At 43.1% G+C, this 19,276-nt stretch overlaps 1 protein-coding gene across 6 annotated transcripts; it reads left to right on the top strand.

The window, feature by feature from the left end:
• Positions 1-5,709: 5,709 nt before the first annotated feature.
• On the top strand, positions 5,710-18,331 carry YPEL5 (yippee like 5). Of its 6 annotated transcripts, none has more exons than XM_075088670.1 (6): positions 5,744-5,842; positions 9,412-9,448; positions 9,552-9,616; positions 9,794-9,945; positions 14,345-14,517; positions 16,192-18,331. In XM_075088670.1, exons 5-6 carry the CDS (start codon positions 14,377-14,379, stop codon positions 16,414-16,416), a joined length of 366 nt encoding a protein of 121 aa, XP_074944771.1. In that variant the 5' UTR covers positions 5,744-5,842; positions 9,412-9,448; positions 9,552-9,616; positions 9,794-9,945; positions 14,345-14,376; the 3' UTR covers positions 16,417-18,331. The 6 variants fall into 6 exon arrangements, with proteins under 6 accessions (XP_074944772.1, XP_074944771.1, XP_074944775.1 ...); XM_075088674.1 differs by having other exon boundaries at positions 9,794-9,858; XM_075088672.1 differs by having other exon boundaries at positions 5,751-5,842; positions 9,557-9,616.
• Positions 18,332-19,276: the final 945 nt, after the last annotated feature.

Here is a 19,276-nt window from a genome sequence, read left to right on the forward strand (position 1 = left end):
CAGGCTATCTTGCTAGGCCCTTGCTAGTCTAACTTGGAGCCTGCCCTGTATAAGGCCAACCACATGCGCTGAATATTTATATTATTTGCCATATAAGCAACTGGTCACATGAAAGCCCCCAAGCACCCTTCCCTTGGGCTCTCGGCCAAGCTGGAGCCTGGAGAGCACAACAAATGGAAGACGCATTGCCTTGCGTTCCTGGCCTAACCCTGCTGTTCGCCCTCTGGCAGGAGAAGGGGTTGCAGATCATTTGCTTGGCCTCTCTTTTACTGCTAATTTTTTATCTCTGCAGCAAGAATTGCACTGCTTACTCAGCTTAGCAAAGTACTTTAAAATCTTTGTGTGCACGATACTGTGTAAGTACAAAGTCTCATCACTACATGTTCATGTGCAAGGCCTGCAGAAAACTCCCAGCTTTTTGTTACTGTTGTAACCTGGGAAGGAAAGAAATCCTTTCTCACTTCTATGGTGGGCTCAGTAATGCCCTGGAATAAACGATGCATCATCTCTCCTACTTTGTCCCCAAGGCAAATACGTTATTGTTTACTCAGCTGTACAGCCAGTCTCTGAGTTGACAGCCCCCTCACAGACCTCTGCAGCATTTACAGAAGGGGAGCTCGGTATTTTCTGTTTCATCAGGTGTGGGCTTCTCTCACAAGCTTCACTTGTTGAAACATACTGTGCCTTAAAGGAGGCGGTGCCACCCATATGTCATTGCTGCTGGACAGACACCAGATTTGAAGTCTGCCTTCTCAAGGTTTCTCCATCCTGGAGACTGGTTTTAAACATGGACATGCATCTGCTGAGGTCTCCTCTCAGTCTTATGTACCCTCCACCTTCACAGGAGTGTTTGACTACAACCAGGTATTATTAGGTCGTGAAGAAGATCACTAAACAAGTCTCTCCCACACCATTTCTGTGGTATGGGTGAAGCTACTTATTGGGTAGACTTCCATGTCCTGTTCCCTTCCCTTGCATGTCCTGTCTCCCCTTTTTATGTGGGCCACTTGTTTCTTTCCCCGGGCTTTGCTTGCCTTTTGCTCTCTGCTCCCTCTGGATTTAGCATCTTTGATAGATGTCTTTGGGTATATATTTATGAACAAAAGAGAGTAGTAAGTCTAGGGAGAGGCTGACTCTTTTCCTTTAAATAGCTCACCTTTGACACTCAAAAGTGTGCCTCCTGAGCAGGGGGTGGTACTATTAGAAGGAAGATAGCAATACCGGAGCAGCTCAAGACCTTCAAGGAAATGCTGTGTTGACTGTAGCTGGGAAACCCCACCCAGAGCTCTAGGGACAGCGAATTAAAAAGACTGACAATGCTACAAAGATTTTTTTCCTCACTCTCCTGTCTGTGAAGTGACAATTTTAATGGACAAGTTCCGTCTCCTGATAAGTGCAACCAAAAAGAAAACAGCTACAGGAATTCATCTGGGCCTCAGGTGTGCGTATATATATATTCCCAAGCTAGTAGATTCCTCTGATTACATAAAAAAACGGTGATCCAGTGTAGCCATTAAAGTGTCTATTCTGTATGTGCTCTGAATGTCTCTGTGTGGGGCCCTTTCTAGCCCAATCTGTCTTTGTTCTCATCCAGTGCTCACAGACAATAGGGAAAGCCCAAACTGTTTGATGAAGTCCACGTGCATTGGAGTAGCTGCTCTCCCCCAAAACGTTTATCCCCTCTCCTGGTAAACAGCTGTTGTGATGTTCTTCTGTGCCAAAGGAATGGTTCCAGCTTTACCTACTCAGCTGAGGATGGAAGCTTATTTGAAATTCCCTACTGCAAAATATGGGGGAGTTGGCAGCTGGATCACTGCTTGCCCTGCTCAGGTGGGTCAGCAGAATACCGCCCCACCGCAATCTCTCTCCACTCACATATGTGTGCATCAGACCAAGACTTTGTGTGAAGGAAGTGGCATAATCAGATAGCTATCATCCATGTGTTGGACACCTGATATAATCTCCCCCAAACAAAAGATTGATAACTCATAATCTTGCAGAGCATTGCCACCGTACAGCGATTTGTGAGGCAGCAGCAAAGGAGAGCACAAGCACACAGCTGTCATACAGGTAGCCTGTCCTCTGAGCCTCTTGTGATCTTCTGAGAAGGGTCAGGTTTCTAAACATTTTCAAGGAAGGAGGGATTAAGTGACCCTGTCCCTTGGCAAGATAAGGTAGTTGTGGGAGCTTGTATACAGAAAGAATAATAATCAGCCTGACCCTTCACAGGAGACCACAGCCTGAAGGCTCTTCTTATTTCAGTAATAGTCCTCCACTGTGAAAAAAATGAAAAAAGAAGGCCTAGCAATGCAAAAATCCCTGTACCATCTTTGATATGTTTGTATCAACACCCATCCTACTTAGCGACCTTGCTTTCTTTCCTTGGGAATGGAAGTGAATCCTGCTCCCTGCAATAGTGACTGGCTTCAGGGTGATTTTTGTCCCTCTGCTGGCCTCCCTGAACTGTGATGTTCACAACAATGACTCTTCACTTCTGCAGGAGAGCATTATGCATTCCCTGGCATCAGGCCTGCTTACACTTTCCGTTCCTGACATCATAATAACAGCATGTAAATTCTGAGTCCCTCTTTGGACTTTCATACAGCTTCATACTCTTTCATATGGCTCCTGAGTGCTTTGGAGTTCTACACTTAAAATCTGGCCAACGGCTACTAGGTATGGTGACAGAGTAATGAGACCGCCTCTGCCATTATGGAGAGGGAATGGAGGGACCTCCTCATCACCAATTTTCACCTTCTGGTCTTGAGATTGATCGCATATGTAACTTCCCCTGGCAAAACACAGCCATTTGAAAAAGTGTCTATAAATGGTGTCTGTGCCCATGTAATCTTTCAGGTAAGCCAAAAGCGATAGGTGTCAGCTTGTGAGGGAAAATGAAAGCTAATTAAATTTTTTTGTGTGTCAGTAGGCTTACTTTATGAGCATGAAGCTGCAGGCTGTACCATCTCCACTGAAAAACACTGGCTATCAGTAGCCACTGTCAAATAATGAGAGCAGCAAGTGGGATGAACCTGGCCTCTGATGCAAGGCAAAACCGAGAAGGCATAGAGGGGACATCTAGGAGTCGAGCTGCCTGTCAGAAAGATCACAGCCTGTAAGTCTAGTTCTGTATTTCAGCTGCCTCCTCTCTGCTGGCAGAAATCCTGGGCATGGGTGAAATAGCAATGGAAAATCCCACTAGATCATTGTCTCACCTCAGGCACGGCTGGTTTGGTAGGCTCAGCTTTGCCACACAGGAATCCATAAGCGTACTGAAAAATTAACAGTTGTTCTGGAGACTGACTAGGTGTAAAAACCACTAAGCTGTAACATTTTATCTTTAAAGAGAGAAGGTCTGCACAAGCGGGCCCCAACCCCTGACACTAATTCAGTGGGATGCACCCAGGTCCCACTGAATTCCACTGAAATTGTTAGAGGTTTTAATTAGATCAAGATGTTGGTGTCTGAGTTTCACTGCACAATTCTTTCTGAGTTTGTGATTAATTCCTCAGCCACCTAACTTTCCCTGAAACACTCCCTGCAGTGTCACTCACAACACTGAAGGGTGGGTTTAGATAGGACAAATATTAAAGGTGGGCCTTACTTAGGCTGTTGGGCGCAGACACCTCCCCTCTCTCTGGTTCATTAAGTTTCATATCTAACACAGCCTTTTCTGCTCAGTAGTGCTGCACAGGGGAGTGACTCCTCCAGAGTCATTTGACATACCGTGGTAGGAATCAGCTGTGGAAAAGGCCCAGAGTCTTCCTAAATCCCAGCGTAAGAAGTAAAGGAACAAACTGCTGACTGTACTGCATTTCTCTATGTCAGAGGAGGATTAATTAATGTTTTCAGGCTACTTTGAAAATTAAAAGTGCCATGTGGTACAATATTGCTGTTCCTGTTTTTCACCCCATAGCTGATATGTAGCACTTCCCTTACAAACTGATTGGAAATTGCTTTTGATATTTTTAATGTTCTTCAGTGGAGCTGCTACAGACTGCTGCTTTGTTCTAATAAATGTGCCCTACCTCACCCTTCTCTGTCCCCCTTCCTCTAAGCTCCTCTGCAAGGGAAATAAAAGCATCAGTCCCTGGCACCATCTGTCAAGCAGAAGTTAATCCATTCTCTGCTTGTCTCATGGTCAATTTGGTTTCCTTCCAATTGGTACAGCTACCCTTCTTATGGCTGAGAATTTAATACTATTCATAGGTTTGGGCTTTGCTTTATTTTCCTGGTAATATTATTATGACAATTGCAATGTTCTGACATACATCCCCTCCATGTCCCCAGGCTGGAGGACAGTACTTAAGCAAACACGCAACCTCCCAGTAAGGCAGGTAGCATTGCTCTCCCTGTTTTACAGAGGAAAATGAGGCAAAAATAACTGACTTGCCCAGGGACGTACAAGATGCCTCAGGAGCAGAGCTGAGCAGAGAGCTCACAGGTCCTTGGATGAGACCCAGTTACTGATGCTGACTAAAGCACTGTTGCTTTGCCTCTTTTCCCTTTTGTTTCGGCTTTGTTACAGCGATGTCTATGGGAGCTCTGCAAAGGTGATTAAGACGTGGACCTTCATATAGCTCCTGTGACAAGACTGAGCCAATCCACCAGGGACAAAGCTTGCACTTACTCAGCGAGGCACAACAGAAGCTCAGGTCAAGCTGAGCATGTTAGACCAGTTATTTCTGCTGTTTGCTGGTGGTAAAAGGGACCCCAGGCACAGTCTTTATGGCTTCCTTCTAATATTCTTAGTACTTCTGTTGTCCCCGTGCGTGCCATTAACTAAGAGGCGATTGCTGTCTGACAGACTGCTCCAACGCTTTTCACTTCCTTTGCACGATCTAATGGGAGGTTTGGTGACAGGTCAATGAGAAATGTCAATGCTTAAATGCTCAGAATCAGGCCGGAGTTGACCATACTGAAGACATCTCAATTTTTGGAGGGCTGCTCAAAGCAAATAGCAGTTCTTAGCATATCAGTGTTGACCCATCACTGACTGTCCACCCTCATGCGGGTGGTTGCGCACCCCTCTACCTAGCCGTATTTAACAGTAGGAGCCCATGCAAGAAGACGCAAGATGAGCAACAGCTGGGCACATAATTATGTACTGCCTGCTATACGTTCACAGAGATGTCTCTTTGCCTTTGATGTAAAATGACAGAACAGTCCTGCCGAGTCATTCCTTCCTGCAATGACTGCAGCTCGTCTGGTGATACCACATGGATAGACCCAGGAATCACCATATGTGAAAAATACACTTTCTCTAATGTGGATGCAATGTTATTAGAACAGAAATCCTTAAAATGCTGCGACTTTCTCCAAAGTAGAAGCAAAAAACTACCCCTTTTCACATCTTTTTTCATAACCGACAACCCAGAAGGATTTTTTTTCATTGTATTTTGGCCAAGACTACTATTTATTTGCAAAGGATGCAACCTGTGCGCGAGCACTGAGCCATTAAAAATGACAGCGAATTGGTAACACTTGCAACCAACGGCCAAGAAGGGCCACCAACGCTTTGCCTCTTTCTTCCATGATCTCCAACATCGGCAATATTTAAGGTGTCACGCAAAGACTGCAGCCTGAGTGACCTGAAAGGCTGCAAGCACGATCAGTCCCCGATTCGCTGACGTAGGATGCGGCTGACACCCATTTCAGCGCCCTCCCGCCGGGCGCGGCCGTGAGGCGACGGGGGCGGAGCCTCGGCGGCGGTGATTGACGTGTGGCGGGGGCGGGTCCGTGAGGGGGCGGAGCCGCCGCCGCGCCGGAGCGTCGGGGCTGTGGAGGGCGGGGGGAAGACACCGGGCACGGAGCTGCTGCCGCCACCGTTCCCCTGCGCCAGGTAACCGGGCAGGGGGGCCGCGCCGCCCAGCGCTGCGCGGGGAGGTCGGGGCGGGTCTGCCAGCGGCCGGGGAGGGAGGTGGCGGTCGCCGCTCCGGGCCGCGGCACTGTTGTCTCTTGGGCCGCGGCGGGGCCCCGGGGGAGCCACTCCGGCCCGGCGGCGCGGAGGGGACAGCGCCGGCCCTGCCGGCCCTGGCCGCGGCCCGAGCGCCGCGACAAAGCACCGGCCTTCCCCCACCCCGTCCCCTCCTCCGTCGGCGTCTCCCAGCGCCGCCCAGCCTTCCTGCCCGGCCCTCCGCTCAGGGCCGGCACCGAGCACCCACTCCCCGCCGCGGCCACAACTTCCTCCACGGGGCCCCGCACCGCCGCCGGCTCGGCTGGGTTCGGCTCGGCTGGGTTCGGCTCGGCTGGGTTCGGCTCGGCTGGGTTCGGCTCGGCTTCCCTCCCCGCCGGGGCGGCGGCAACTTTCGCGGCCGGTTCTTGTGAGGGGGCCCTGTGATGGGCGGCGGAACGAGAAGCCGTGCCCGGGCCCCTCCGCCGCAATCGTCCCCCACCACGGACAGGGCGGGGGGTGGCGGGGGAGCGGGGTTCGGCCCGGGCGCCCCTCACGGCGCGGGGCCTCCCGTCAGCTGTTTCCTCTTGTTTGTTGTCAAGTTGCCTGCGCTGCCGGCAGCGCCCGGCGGCGGCGCCGGGGGCCGAGCCGGCGGCGGTTGGCTGCGCGCGCCCCCGTGACGGCGCTCAGCTGGGGCCCGCCCCCGCGCGGGGCTTTGTGTGGAACGGCGGCGCGGGGGCAACGGCCGCCCCACGGCGCACGCGTGGGGCCGGGGGTGGAGACCGCCACCCCCACCACTCTCCCCCCCCCCCCTCCCCCCCACTCCATGTTCCCCCTAAGCGTAGCGGCGGGCAGCGGCCGCAGTTCGGGGCTTCGCGTCGCCTCCGCCGGGCTCGAAGGGTTACGCGGGGGTTAACCCCCCTGCAGCGAGGCGGGGGTCAGCCGTCCGTCCGTCCCCTGTCGCGTGTCGGGCGGCAGCGGTGGGTGGTGGTGCCCCTCGGAGCACCCGTCCTCCCTTCCCGGTTGGAAGGCGCTGCTCGTTCACCGCGCCTTGGAGACTTGCTCATCGCCGAAGCGGCCCTGAGTAAACCCCGCGTCCCTGCCTGAGGGATGACTCTTCCACGGGAAGCCGGTTGTCGGAAATCGAGTGATAGTTGTTATTTACTTATCGAGGTGCTCACGGCTCTTTCAGCAACGAGCCAGCATCGCCTGTCAGCTTTTAGGTTGGGTTTTGCCTGTGAAAGTATAGATTCCCAGGAAGCTGAAATATTTGGCAAGCACTTTTTCGCTCTGGAAAAGGTTCTAGTCAAAGCAAAAAGGAATGCAAAGACTGTCATCTGTCTGTTCATTTGTTACTCTGTGTTCAGACCTCAGCCGCACTGTGCAAGCAGATACAGATTAATTCACTGTGCTTATTTAAGAATAAAGGTTGTGTTTTGGACTCGTATAGTGATAGAATTCAATAAATTATTTTTCTTTGTCTTCTTCAGACAATAAACATGGTGTTATGGTTAGATTGGAGGAATAACAAGGCAAGTACACAAGTCTTGTGAGAGAGGAACAGAGGGCATGGCTCTTCTCAGCGTGGTAGGTGTTGCAGAGCAATTCTTGATGTCACAACTAATGGCAATAGATTAACTAGTAGTGTAAGTAATGTTTGTGACTGATGGCAGAAACTGAGGGAACTTGCTTCATGGTTGTAAAGATTCCCTCATGCAGCTGGTTCAGCGATATATATAGCTGCATATATAACTCTGTAACAGCTACATGTAGTCCTGTTACATACAGACTCATTGTGGACAGCTGAATTAAAGTAATGTTTGTGACAGAGGAAACTGTCCATTTTCAAATGTTACTCCCTTTTTCTAATGTTCGTGTTGAGAAATACTATTTGGAGGCTTCTGTCATCTGCTACTTTCACTTCCGTAGTTGTGGAAGTACCTAACTTATAGAATGCAAATCTAATTGTTTATATATAGATTTCAATAATGATGAGTGAGTTTCAGGTGTGGCTGCCAAGCATGTTAGGACAAATGAAATGGCACTTCAAAGCCCAGTAGAGATGATGACAAGAACAGATGACATTTGTTGCTTGTCACCTGAGAGACTGAGAGTTCTACACATGCACACAAATATATATATATACATGTACTTTTAGCATTCCTTCTGCTGGTGGTCATCACAAGCTTGCAGTAATGTTGTCCAGTTTAGGTCATTGGTTCATGTTTGTTTACTATCATTTGACCTATGTTGAAATCTTGAGTTGCTCAGCTCTTGCTGAAATACATAATTCCCTTAAGCAAGATTTAACCTAAAGGTATCTTGTTAAATGTATAGAGGAAATGCCTGTACGCTGTGGATGATTGATAGCAAGGCTGTCTTTAATTCTGGAGACTTTATGTACATTTAGGAGTTTTCCTAGTTGATATAAGGATTTGTTGGTCTGATGCACGAACCATATTGGCAGTCTTTCTGCCAGCGGATGTAGTTTGTAGGGGAGTTTCACCATTTCTTCAAAGTTTTTATGTGATTTTTACTTTTTTCCCCCCATTACTTACGAAACCAGTGGTGTCTTTGGCTGAAGATTTGTATCACCTCAGCACTAAAATGAATGAAAATGGAAAATCTGAATTAGTTTAGCTTTCTGAAAGTTGCGGAATGGTTTGATAGGCAAAGGTTGTCTTATCTGCTGAATAAGTATAAGAACAAATTTATTACAAACCCAGGAAATACAGCTTGCTTAAAAAAACTTGAGGAATTAATCTTTTCCTCTCTTAGGGAAGGGTAAGGGGAGACAGGAAGGGAAGGAAAAAAAGGAAGAGAAAAAGAAACAAGGAGAAAGTAATAGTTGCTGCTTTTGGACTCTTTATGAAGTAGTGGGAAAGAAAATCTGATACCATTTGTAAACCAATACTTTCATATGTCATCTAGCAAGAGTATTGTGAGGGTATCCATTACTGCGTGGGGGATGCTGAGGTATGGGGGCTATACTGGAAACGAGCACCCATCTGTATGTCTCTGCTCTCTGTAAACTTGAAACAAAGTACTCTGCATTATTGCACACACCAATATTTAAATGTCAGTATCCCAATGCAAAGCTTTTGCCTTACCTGAAATAAAGCCAGTGTGCAATAGACGATTAGACTACTGTAACTTGCAATAGAGAATTAGACTAGTGTGACTTGCACAAATGAAGTTTCACCCTGCAAGGCACCCTGTTCTAGGCGGGCGCTGTGCGCTGCATCTGGGCACGGCCTTCATTACATTGCCAAAGACTCGTCAGTCATTTGGCTGTATTAACTTCCTTCTACAATTTGCTGCAGTAGCTGGATAGCTCGTATGCTGTTCCAGTTCACTTTCTTCCTTCATGTTCGGCTACATGTGGTGCTTTCTGATAACAAATGCTGCATATAGACAGAGGCCCAAGGCTGGGCCCTGCTTACTTCAACAGCTGCAGAAGTCAGTGGCAGATGGTTGAATCTCAGACTTCCTCAGAGACTGACCACGTGTATTTTCAGATGCACCCCTGCTTGTGAGCAGCAGAAACCTGGGAAGGTAAAGAGCAAGTTTTATTTCTTTGCTTACCCGGTGATTCTTCAACATGTAGTCTTGTGTAGCTGTGCTAAGTATTCTTTTTCTTCTTTTGTCCATCTCTGAGATGAGAAGAGGAAGCTTAAGCCTGGTTCCTGAGATGTGAAGATTAAGTTTAAGCCTGATTCCAGAGTAAGTACATCCTGAGAATGTTTTACTATGCCTAAGGGAGTGCATAGCCTGTTTTCGGGGGGGAGAGAATGCTTGTTGGCTCACCGTATAAAGGAAGATGTTTTTCATCAGTGAAATGGCGAAAGAGAGGCTGTCGTAGTTTTTTATGCTTTAACTAGCAGCTGTCTTCTGTTGTAGATCTGAGATGCAGTAGATGGTGCTGAAGCAACACTGAGGCTCCTGAGACATCCACAGTCCAGTGTGTATGTAGAAAGTGCCTGCTGGCTCTCCCGAACATTAATGGTCCTGTGTCTTCAAGAGGTGCCCTCTGGGACAACAGAACACTGACTGTTAGTTTTAAAATGTTAATAAATAATTCTTTGTGTTACTTTTTTGTTCTTTATTGCTTGCGAGGATATGCAGATTAGGTACTACAAATACCAACCAAGTAGTGCTTCAGGTGATTTCAGCTCTGTGTGCAAGATAGTGGTCAAATTTAAGCTGTTGAATGTCAGCTCTTTGACAGCTGTTGCTCAGTGTTGCCAAAATCAACACTGAAAGACAGGTGGAAGTTTGGGAGCACACTGCTCTGGGAATACACAGTATAGCATACAGCCACAGTGCTTGTGTTTCCTGTCTGTCCATGTACTCACTGGGAGAAGCATGCAGGCAGGAAATGTTTCACAGCATGACTAAGAAGTTGTAGCAGGGTTTGTACTGTCAAAATAATGCACTGTGAGCAAGCCTCACTAGCTAGGTAATATGAGCTAGCATTGGTTGTTCTGCTAAGGGTCCCCTCAAGAATGCAGGTTGATAATGGTGGTCAGGGTGCTAGTTAATGACATGGTGGCATCTGCTCTCAGTTCATAAAAGTACCTGTCTCTCTGAACTGCGTAGATTTGACAAGTGGTAGATATTTTGTATCCCATTAGTGGAAGTGGAAGTCTGCCTTTTTTTTCCATTGGAGCCATTAATTTAATATTATGACTTGTGTTTGGTAATTTGCATGAGGGTGGGATCACCAGGACTTCATCACCGACACGTATCCAACAAAGAATGCTTAGCTGACTTTAAAGATGAAAACATGGGCCAAACAAAAAAAAAAAACCCTCTATTTTTTCCTCAGCCTTTGGTTTTGTGAATAACCAAAACTCCTGTCCACTGCTTCTGAAAATTCTGCTAGTAACATGATGGAATTGGTGTGATAGAGTAGCGTCACTTTTCTGGGGTTGTGAATAGCAATAGGGAACTTGACTGGCTCTCCGAACCAGTGGAAGTTATTTTCACTCTTTCTAAGTCTAGCAAATGGATGAATGGGTAAGTGCAATTCTTGCATTTTCCTCCCCGCAACTTGAGGATCTTAAGCTTTAGAAGCGCTTTAACGTTTCACAATTCTTTAGCTTTTCTTCATTTGAGAGAGACTTCCCACTGCCTGTAAAAGCTGCCTATGAGTGGCTTTTTTCAGATCATTTATCTATGTGTGAAAATAAATAGACGCCCACCTTTTACATGGGAATTGAAAACTATAGGAAAAAAATTACACAGTTATCTTGGGTGACTTTGTACCCACTGCTTCTGTATATAAGGGATATGAGGCTGAGAGCAATGGAAGATTGCTTTTCCTTGTTTTGTTGTGCTTCTGTTTTTTGCACTGTACAGTGAGTGTACCCTACAGAATTCAGGATCCTTACATAAGGAGAGAACAGTCTTTATCCACAGCAAGTACTTTCTGAATTGGTCTTACAAGTAAATACTGTGCTTTTAGCTTGGGGGGGAAGAAAAAAAGGTGGTGGTGGGGGGAGGGGGAAGTGATCCGAAGTTAAAATTAACTTCTCTTCTAGTAGGCTTACTTTTAGCAGTTTCTTTAAAAAAAACAATCTGTTTTGACTGTCATAATGCAGATTTTAAATTTATTTTTATTAATTTCTAAATGTTTCTTTATTTATTTCAAGAATACATGCTTTCTTATGCACTGTATTCCACAAAAAACTTCTGCGGTACCAGCTGGTTTATTAGATTCTGCTGTAACTTTAGTCTGAATTCTCACAGCCTTGTGCTACCAGCAAATGAATCTCAAGATGACTTTGTGTTGGGACCCAAGTCTTACTGGAAGTTTCTTTCCCATTTAGATACTTGATGAGGTTACTCTCAGCTTTTTGAGGTGATAAAAATAATTGAAGATTTTAGGCCTTGTATTGCTAGGCAGGTGTTTTGTCCCTAAGTCTTTGGACGTATTTCTTTATGCATTTATTTTAATGTTCAGTATCTTCAGGACTCAACACTTCAATCATGCATAATGGCATATCCTGGAAGTGATACAGTTGTATGTCACTTTGAATACTAACTTGCTTGTAAGAATTACACTTATGCTCTCTTCTGACATATTTAGATTTTGTTTTTAGTGACTCTGGGTTACTGCTCTTCTGGGGGTAGTAACATGACTTACATTTTTAGATAGGTGATGTGTTTGCATTGTAAGTGTTCGGATGCATATTTTTCAAAATAGCATGCTTTGCAAGGTTAGTCTGTGCAATAGGTCTGTTCTTGTCACTTACCAAGCTTAGTGTTTGTGTTGCTCTTGGTGAAAGAGAAGAATGATTTTGGATTTGTTTTATGTTAGCTTCTAAAAATACTGATAGGGTGAGCATTGTGTTTACCCTGAAATAAATATCCCTTTGGATGTTGATTCCACATTTACAATAACTTATGATTGGTTAATTGTTTTTAATCCACAGTACAATCAACACAAAAATAACATTATCCAAAATTAGTAAGGATGACACATGGAGCTAGGCCAAGTGCCTTATGGGCATATCTGTCACAATTGCTTTTATTTGCTTGTATTTGTGGTTTCTTCTGGTTGGAGACTTTGACTGATACTTGTTCATTTGCGCTTACTGTCTGTTGATCTTTCTTTCCTGCTGTCACTATTCACATTTTAATTTTTTCTTTTGCCCTCGCTTGCTAGGAAAGATAACGGCATATTAGAAAGGTATAATGCTTAGAGAAATCGAAGGGAAATGCTTCCTGTATTTTGAGTGGAGTCACAAGGAGTCACACCCCTACGCTCAGCTAAGTCTTTAAAATGCGTTTGTCAAACTCAAGAGTTGTTTTATTGATCCTTTCAAGAAGAGAAATGGGTATTATATCACCTTTAAAGGAAAGAGGCATTCCATGGCTTTGAATTTGTTTGTATCCTTCTGACGGGATACAGAAGACCTATAGTGATTTGAAAAATCTGAGTGTAAGGAACTTGTGCTAAAACCACACTAGGACCCCTTTTTATTGCCACACATTGTAAGAAAACAAAGTGGTGAAATAAAACCATTGAGGAGAGAAATCATTATGTCAGTGACTTACAATTTTTACTTGTAAAAATGGTGTTTTAAATTTTGTGTGTGCAGGTGCATGTTTGAGTCCATTTGCTTTGTGGATGTCACAATAAGCTTTAAGAAACCGATCCCCTAAAATGGGTTTAACTTAGGTATTTGTGCTTCTTAAAGGCATTTGACCTAGCATATTCAACTCGGAGGAGCACATTTGATTAATTTCTGTATGAAGAGCACACTGTCTCCTGCTCTGAAAAGTAAAACCCACACAACTTAATATTGCAGTGTGTCAGATTTATTTTGCATTGCTGTGCATGAAAAGATGTTTAGTCATAAAACTTTTCTGCAGTTGAAATGGAAATAACATCATAATTTAATTCCTTTGTCATGTTATCTCATACTTCATGATTCCAGTTTTCAGCTTTCTGGTATGTTCTGTGCCTACTCACTAATTAACTTTGAGTGATTTATCTTAGTTGGTATAAAGCTGGTGAGATACTTTAATTTTCCTAAGCAGTGAAGAGGTTTATTTATCAGGTACTGCAGATCTGCTGCTATAAACTTTCCAAGCTCTCTCTTTCTGCTCATTGGAGTTTCTCAGGTATTTTAGTGATGGTCTTGGAAATAGCTTGGGTAAATGACGTGGTATTTTGTATTTACGTTAGACAGCTTTAAATGTTTGTATATAAAGCTGGGTGGATTGTGTGTTATGTGAAATAGCATCCAAACCTTTCCTATGTTGTTATGTATGTAAAACCAATAAATGTCAAGTCAAATACAGTAGCCCAGTCTGTTATACTAGAAGACTAAACCATCCTGGATGGTGGTGTTGTGTGGTTGCATGTCATAAATTGTGCAAAGCTGAGGGGAAGTGACAAAATAAATATATATTTTAAAAGGGGGGGGGTGATTTGGGAAAATTAAACTAAACTGTAATTGTCTTGGTGACTCAATGTACTTCTCAATACTTCATTTCCGAGCCCTGACTAAGATGGGTGAGTCGTTGGGAATATGCTGGAATGGAATTTCAGTATGATATTAAAGCGGAAAAAGTAAGAAAGAAGTGGAAGCTTTTGAGTTTAAGAACTCTGGGTCCAGTAGGAGTCTGCAAACATCTGAACTATATTTTAAAGGTTTCAGTTCATGTTTTGCTCACTTAATGTCATTAGTCTGTGTACAAGTGTGTCATCTTATTGGTAAGATGACCACTTTGGGAAAGAAGTTGTCGTGATGAGAAAGGATGAACGCAGTCTATAAATTCAGTAATTCATCTGTGAAAGAAAGAATGTCTGCAATATTAAGCTGAATTGGTTTGCAGAATACTCTGTTGTATATATGGGGTGTTTGGGGATTGGTTGGGGTTTTGTTTAGTTTTTTTCTGTGATGCTTTTTTTACATGTACATGATGTTTTACTTTTAGGTCTTGAGTATAAACTCACGTAAGTTCTGAAAATGGGAAGAATTTTTCTGGATCATATTGGTGGCACTCGCCTGTTCTCCTGTGCAAACTGCGACACGATTCTGACCAATCGTTCTGAGCTTATCTCCACTCGTTTTACAGGGGCCACGGGAAGAGCCTTTCTTTTTAACAAGGTTGGTAAGAAGCCGAGGGGGAACTACTATTTGCTTTTGAAAATTAGGTTGTGGGATATGAATCTGTCATCAAAACTAAAAAACTTCTTGGCTAACATAATTACCATTTTAATTTTTTTATTTTTAATTTGTTCTAGTCAACTGTCTTTGAACTCAAATTAGGCATTTACTATTGATGGCAAGCTATCTAAATTAGTGTATTTGCAATACTAAAAGACTTTAAAGAAGATTGTATATGTATAGAGGCATCATGCCGAAATGCATGGTGTTTTAATTTTGGAGACTTCTGTAATGTGAACCTCAAATTCACTGTGAGAGTATCTTTTGTCTATCAAAAAGTTTCAAAGGCATTTACACTTTTACTCAGTAAAAAAAAAAAGGTCTAGCTAGTGTTCTGTTTAATTATTAAAACACATTTATGCTAACAGTAATTTGGCAGCTTCAGGTAATCACAGTCTCTTACAGGCAGTAGTAGTGCTCTGGTTTAGTTTAATATTTTTTTTAATGATCAAATTTTATTTAATTCAACAGATTGAAATATGGAAGTCATAACTTTGAGTGAATTGTAGCATTATTTATTAACCCTTCCATGTAGACTTGTCCATTAGGTTAATTGAAAAAAAAAAAAAATGATCATCCTTGCTTTTGCACAAAGTTCCTGGTCACGTACACATTGGTGTGTTTTGGGTTTTTTCCTTGAAAGCCATTTGGTCAGTGGCAGAGTGGACAGAGGTATCAGTAATGTCTTCATTTAACTCTGCTTGGCCTTGGGATTTCTGGTATGCTGAATCCTGTCAGTAGTATTTAGATGTGTTACGCTGCGTAGCTATAAAAGAGCTGTGCATCTGATCTGTTTCTCATCCAATAAGCACTGGATCCTGGGGTTCAACTTTTTCTTGTGTAACATAGTGGAGTTTAATCACAGAAGTTTGATTTTTACATTTCTGCAGTCAGAAGCCTTGTATCTGAAGCAGAGAGTGCAAGCACAGTCAGATAGAAAGCTGAGAAAGTGGTGACAGCCCCATCTATTCAAATCCTATTGTGTATTAACAGTTCGGATATAGTTCTGACATCAACTTTTCAATGAATTATACATCTGGTTCTGTGGTGTTGCTGCCTAAACAAGTTAAAAGTATATTTTAAACTGCTGAAATAGCACACAAAAAAGGTGAATGTTTAATGCCTGCATTCTCAGCCACTGAGTCTTCCTCTTTTAGATAATTATTTCAAAAGCACCCCAGGATTTTTAAAGAAATACCTCTTTTAATATTTTGGTTCTGATTTCTGGGAATAAGTGATCACATCAGTTGCTAGAAATGGGTTACATATGTTAAAAGTGCATTAATATCAATTAGTTTATAAGCTATTCACCAGGAGTTTCTCACTCAAAGTTGAACACGATACTCTGCACTCTTGTATACCTTGTGATGGCATTTCATGTCTCAGTTAAACACTGAGGGTAATACATCCCCATAAAGCACATATTTAAAGTGTTATCTTCTCACGCAGGAGATTTTCAAGGGCTGTTGACTTACTACACTGCACTTTTCAGTTCATGTGCAGTGCCACAGGCTCTTTACTTTTAGCATGTTGATAGTCATGCATGTTGTTACCAAGCTTTGCTCTAGGCAGACTAATCCTTTCTATTCCCTATCCCCTGTATGTTTGTATCAGGTGGTAAATCTGCAATACAGTGAAGTTCAGGATCGGGTCATGCTCACTGGCCGCCACATGGTTCGAGACGTGAGCTGCAAGAACTGCAACAGCAAACTGGGTTGGATATATGAATTTGCCACTGAAGACAGCCAGCGCTACAAGGAAGGCCGTGTTATCCTGGAAAGAGCATTGGTCCGAGAGAGTGAAGGATTTGAGGAGCATGTTCCATCCGACAATTCCTGAAGAGACCTGAGTCTCTTTGCAGGTTCTCTTCAACTGAAACTCAAAAATAATAAAATCAACAAAAAAATCTGCTTACATACACTGTCACCTTAGCATCAGAGTCGGATTCATGGACTACAGAGTGGGAAAGATTGTGAGAGTATTTCAGATGGAACCTTCCTTTCTTTATTCCTTTTATATTTTACTTTCCCTCCAGCAGCTGTTTGTAGAAAGAATGTTGTGCAGATGCTGTAATTTTTTCTCTCTTGCATTTACATCTGTTAGATTAGAGATTGTATCTACAGATACAATAGGGTAAAAGGAAAATATTTTGGGGATTTGTCTTTTGTTAGAGAGAAATCAGTGAGTTTTTTTTTTAGTTTGCACAAACTGATGTCAGTGTAAAGTTATTTTAAAAATACAGACTTTTTTTTTTTAAAAGTATATTCCAGTTGTTGGCCTGAGTTTTTAGTTAGGTTTTTTTTTTACCTGGTCTTTTCACCTGATTTGCTAGCTAAAGTAAAGAGATCCGAATTTGTGCCGAGTGCTAAAGGTTCAGTGTTGGTACAGCTTGGGCTGGCCCTTGTGCCATATTCTTGTTGAGGTTGATTGGTAGCACAGAGCCCATTACTTCTTGTCGTTCTTGACCCAAAGATGTCACCATTCCTTGTTCATTTGTGAAGTCCCATTCACCATGTAAACTGGTGTTGATCGGAAACTATTCTTGAAATAGGGCAAAACTGCTTGGCTTTTTTTTAATTTTAACTGATGTAACTTATAAGCATAGTAATAATATAAAATAATAGTTGTCTGTTTGGTCTTGCGTTGCTTACAAAGCAGAAGCTGCGTTTGTAATGATAGGGATCCACTGAGAAACTACTGTTTCAGTAGTAATTTTTTTTTTTTCGTTTCTCTACTAATCTCGTTAAGTTAGACAGGCAATTGCGATTCTTAATTCTTCTTCAAGAAGCTTTCTTTAAACCCAGAACTTCCTATGTTAAACACAGCTGCTCTGTAAAAGGAGAAGATTGCCAGCATGTTTGGTTCATGCCTAGAGGTACGCAATCTGCATCTCTTGAAAAGATGAACTTAAACAGCTTGTTTTCAAATGCTGCTTCTGGTGTCGAAACCTTTATCTTTCAACTTTGTTGAACCTTTTCCTTGTGATGTTATGTTTTTATCTTTCTGGGCAGCAGTACATGTCAGCCTAGTAGTGACTTGGATTCTTGCTTTCTTCTTGTAGAGGTCAGCTCTGTTTAAAACAATGATCTTGCTTGCCTTTGTAGCAAAAATGCTCTTCGTTAACTTAACTCAAGGGTGCCCAAACACTTTTGTTGTGTCTTAAGCCATAAGTTAAGATCTCAAGGGCTGAAGTTAATTTGAATGTTAGATATGTATGATTCCTTATCAAAGATATACAGGTGGGGTTTTTTTCTTATTGGACACATTGTGGTCAATGTGAAGTTACCCACAGATGTACAAGAGGGGGGAAAAAAATCCGCACCAACCAAGCAGATCTGGGCTCTGACCTTTCAGAATAACTTTTCTTTACTAGCCACAGCTCCATATCTGAAACTAAAATGTGGAGGGTGACTATGCAGAGTATTTTTCTTAATTTTTTTGGTTGCCAAGTGGCAATTTGGACACCCCTGACTTGAATCTACTGCCTATTTCATGTAAAAGTAGCTTTATTATAGAATCATCACATAGAAAGAAAACAGTAGATCACATACCAGAGCTGTGCTTGAATCAAGCTGCTTAAACAGTAGTGTACTTGTGCCTCAAATGAATCAGTTTTTGCACTGAGTACGGTAGTACCCCGTTACCTTGTACTTTTGTCCTTCACAGACCCTAAAAACCCCATTAGCATGGTTCTCTGCAGTACTTTTCTTGTACTTCTGACATTACAGTACAATAAAGTATGTTTTGTCCTGAATTGATACTTGCTGTTCTTTTTGAGTAATTTTCATGGAGTTGGTCAACTGAATGACATAACCTGTCTTCCATTCTCTGCCTTGAGTAAATCACTGGATTTCTACAGCACAGTGACAAGCTGTTGATGAACATCTCTCTGAATAGGTGGCAAAAGAGCGTTCTGTTGATTTTGGAAGTTGCTAAGTAAAGCTTTATACGTACCACTTGGACACTTGAAAGGCTTCAATTTATTACTCTTAAAGAGAAAATAAAAACAGGAAATAGCTCATTTAATGGAATTCTGAGTGCCAAACATCTTTCCCTGTCTTTGAAAAGACAGCAAGCTAAGCAAAACTCCAGCTTCTGCAAGAAATGTGAAGTGTTAGCTTCCCAAGCCATTTCAGAATTGAGGAATTGGGAATTTGTATCTCTGGAATTCTGTGACCTTTTTTTTTTTGCATGCAAATGTTAGGGAGAAACCTTCTGCTAGCATTTGGTCAACTTCATAAGCTATAGCTGAAGAATGGAGGTGAGAGGATCATTACGTTATCCTGAAAAGTGGGTTCATTTGCCTGGTCTGCAAAATGCCAAACTACACACAGAGCGGAGGTATTTTACTGAATTCATTTTTGTGCAAAGATTGGTGCTAGGTGGTAACCCACAAAGCTAGCACACCGCACTGAGAAACTAAAAGGCATTTATACAGTTAAATGTGTCAGTCAGCTAGCTAACATTCACATGCCTGGCTAATAATTGGTTAATTTCTTTCTTGCTTGGATGTAACAGTACCACTCATTTTAAATTTACCACCCATGCTCATAGATTAAGGGACTTACTGGGGGGTTGGGGGGGGCAGTTCCTGGCCTATGGGCCTGATTTTTAGTGTTATAACGGGGATAGTTCCCCTACTGGGCACTTTGTTTTAGTTCTTATCTACATCCCAATTAGTTGTTCTCCTTGACTATAT

The sequence above is a fragment of the Phalacrocorax aristotelis genome, chromosome 3, assembly GCF_949628215.1.
Source record: "Phalacrocorax aristotelis chromosome 3, bGulAri2.1, whole genome shotgun sequence".
In the NCBI taxonomy this organism is placed as follows: domain Eukaryota; kingdom Metazoa; phylum Chordata; class Aves; order Suliformes; family Phalacrocoracidae; genus Phalacrocorax; species Phalacrocorax aristotelis.

Excerpts from the sequence above, each read along its gene's own strand:
- YPEL5 (XM_075088671.1), top strand. The coding sequence starts at position 14,377 with ATGGGAAGAATTTTTCTGGATCATATTGGTGGCACTCGCCTGTTCTCC. Across the intron at positions 14,518-16,191 it reads GAGCCTTTCTTTTTAACAAG|GTGGTAAATCTGCAATACAG; the intron begins GTTGGTAAGAAG and ends TGTTTGTATCAG.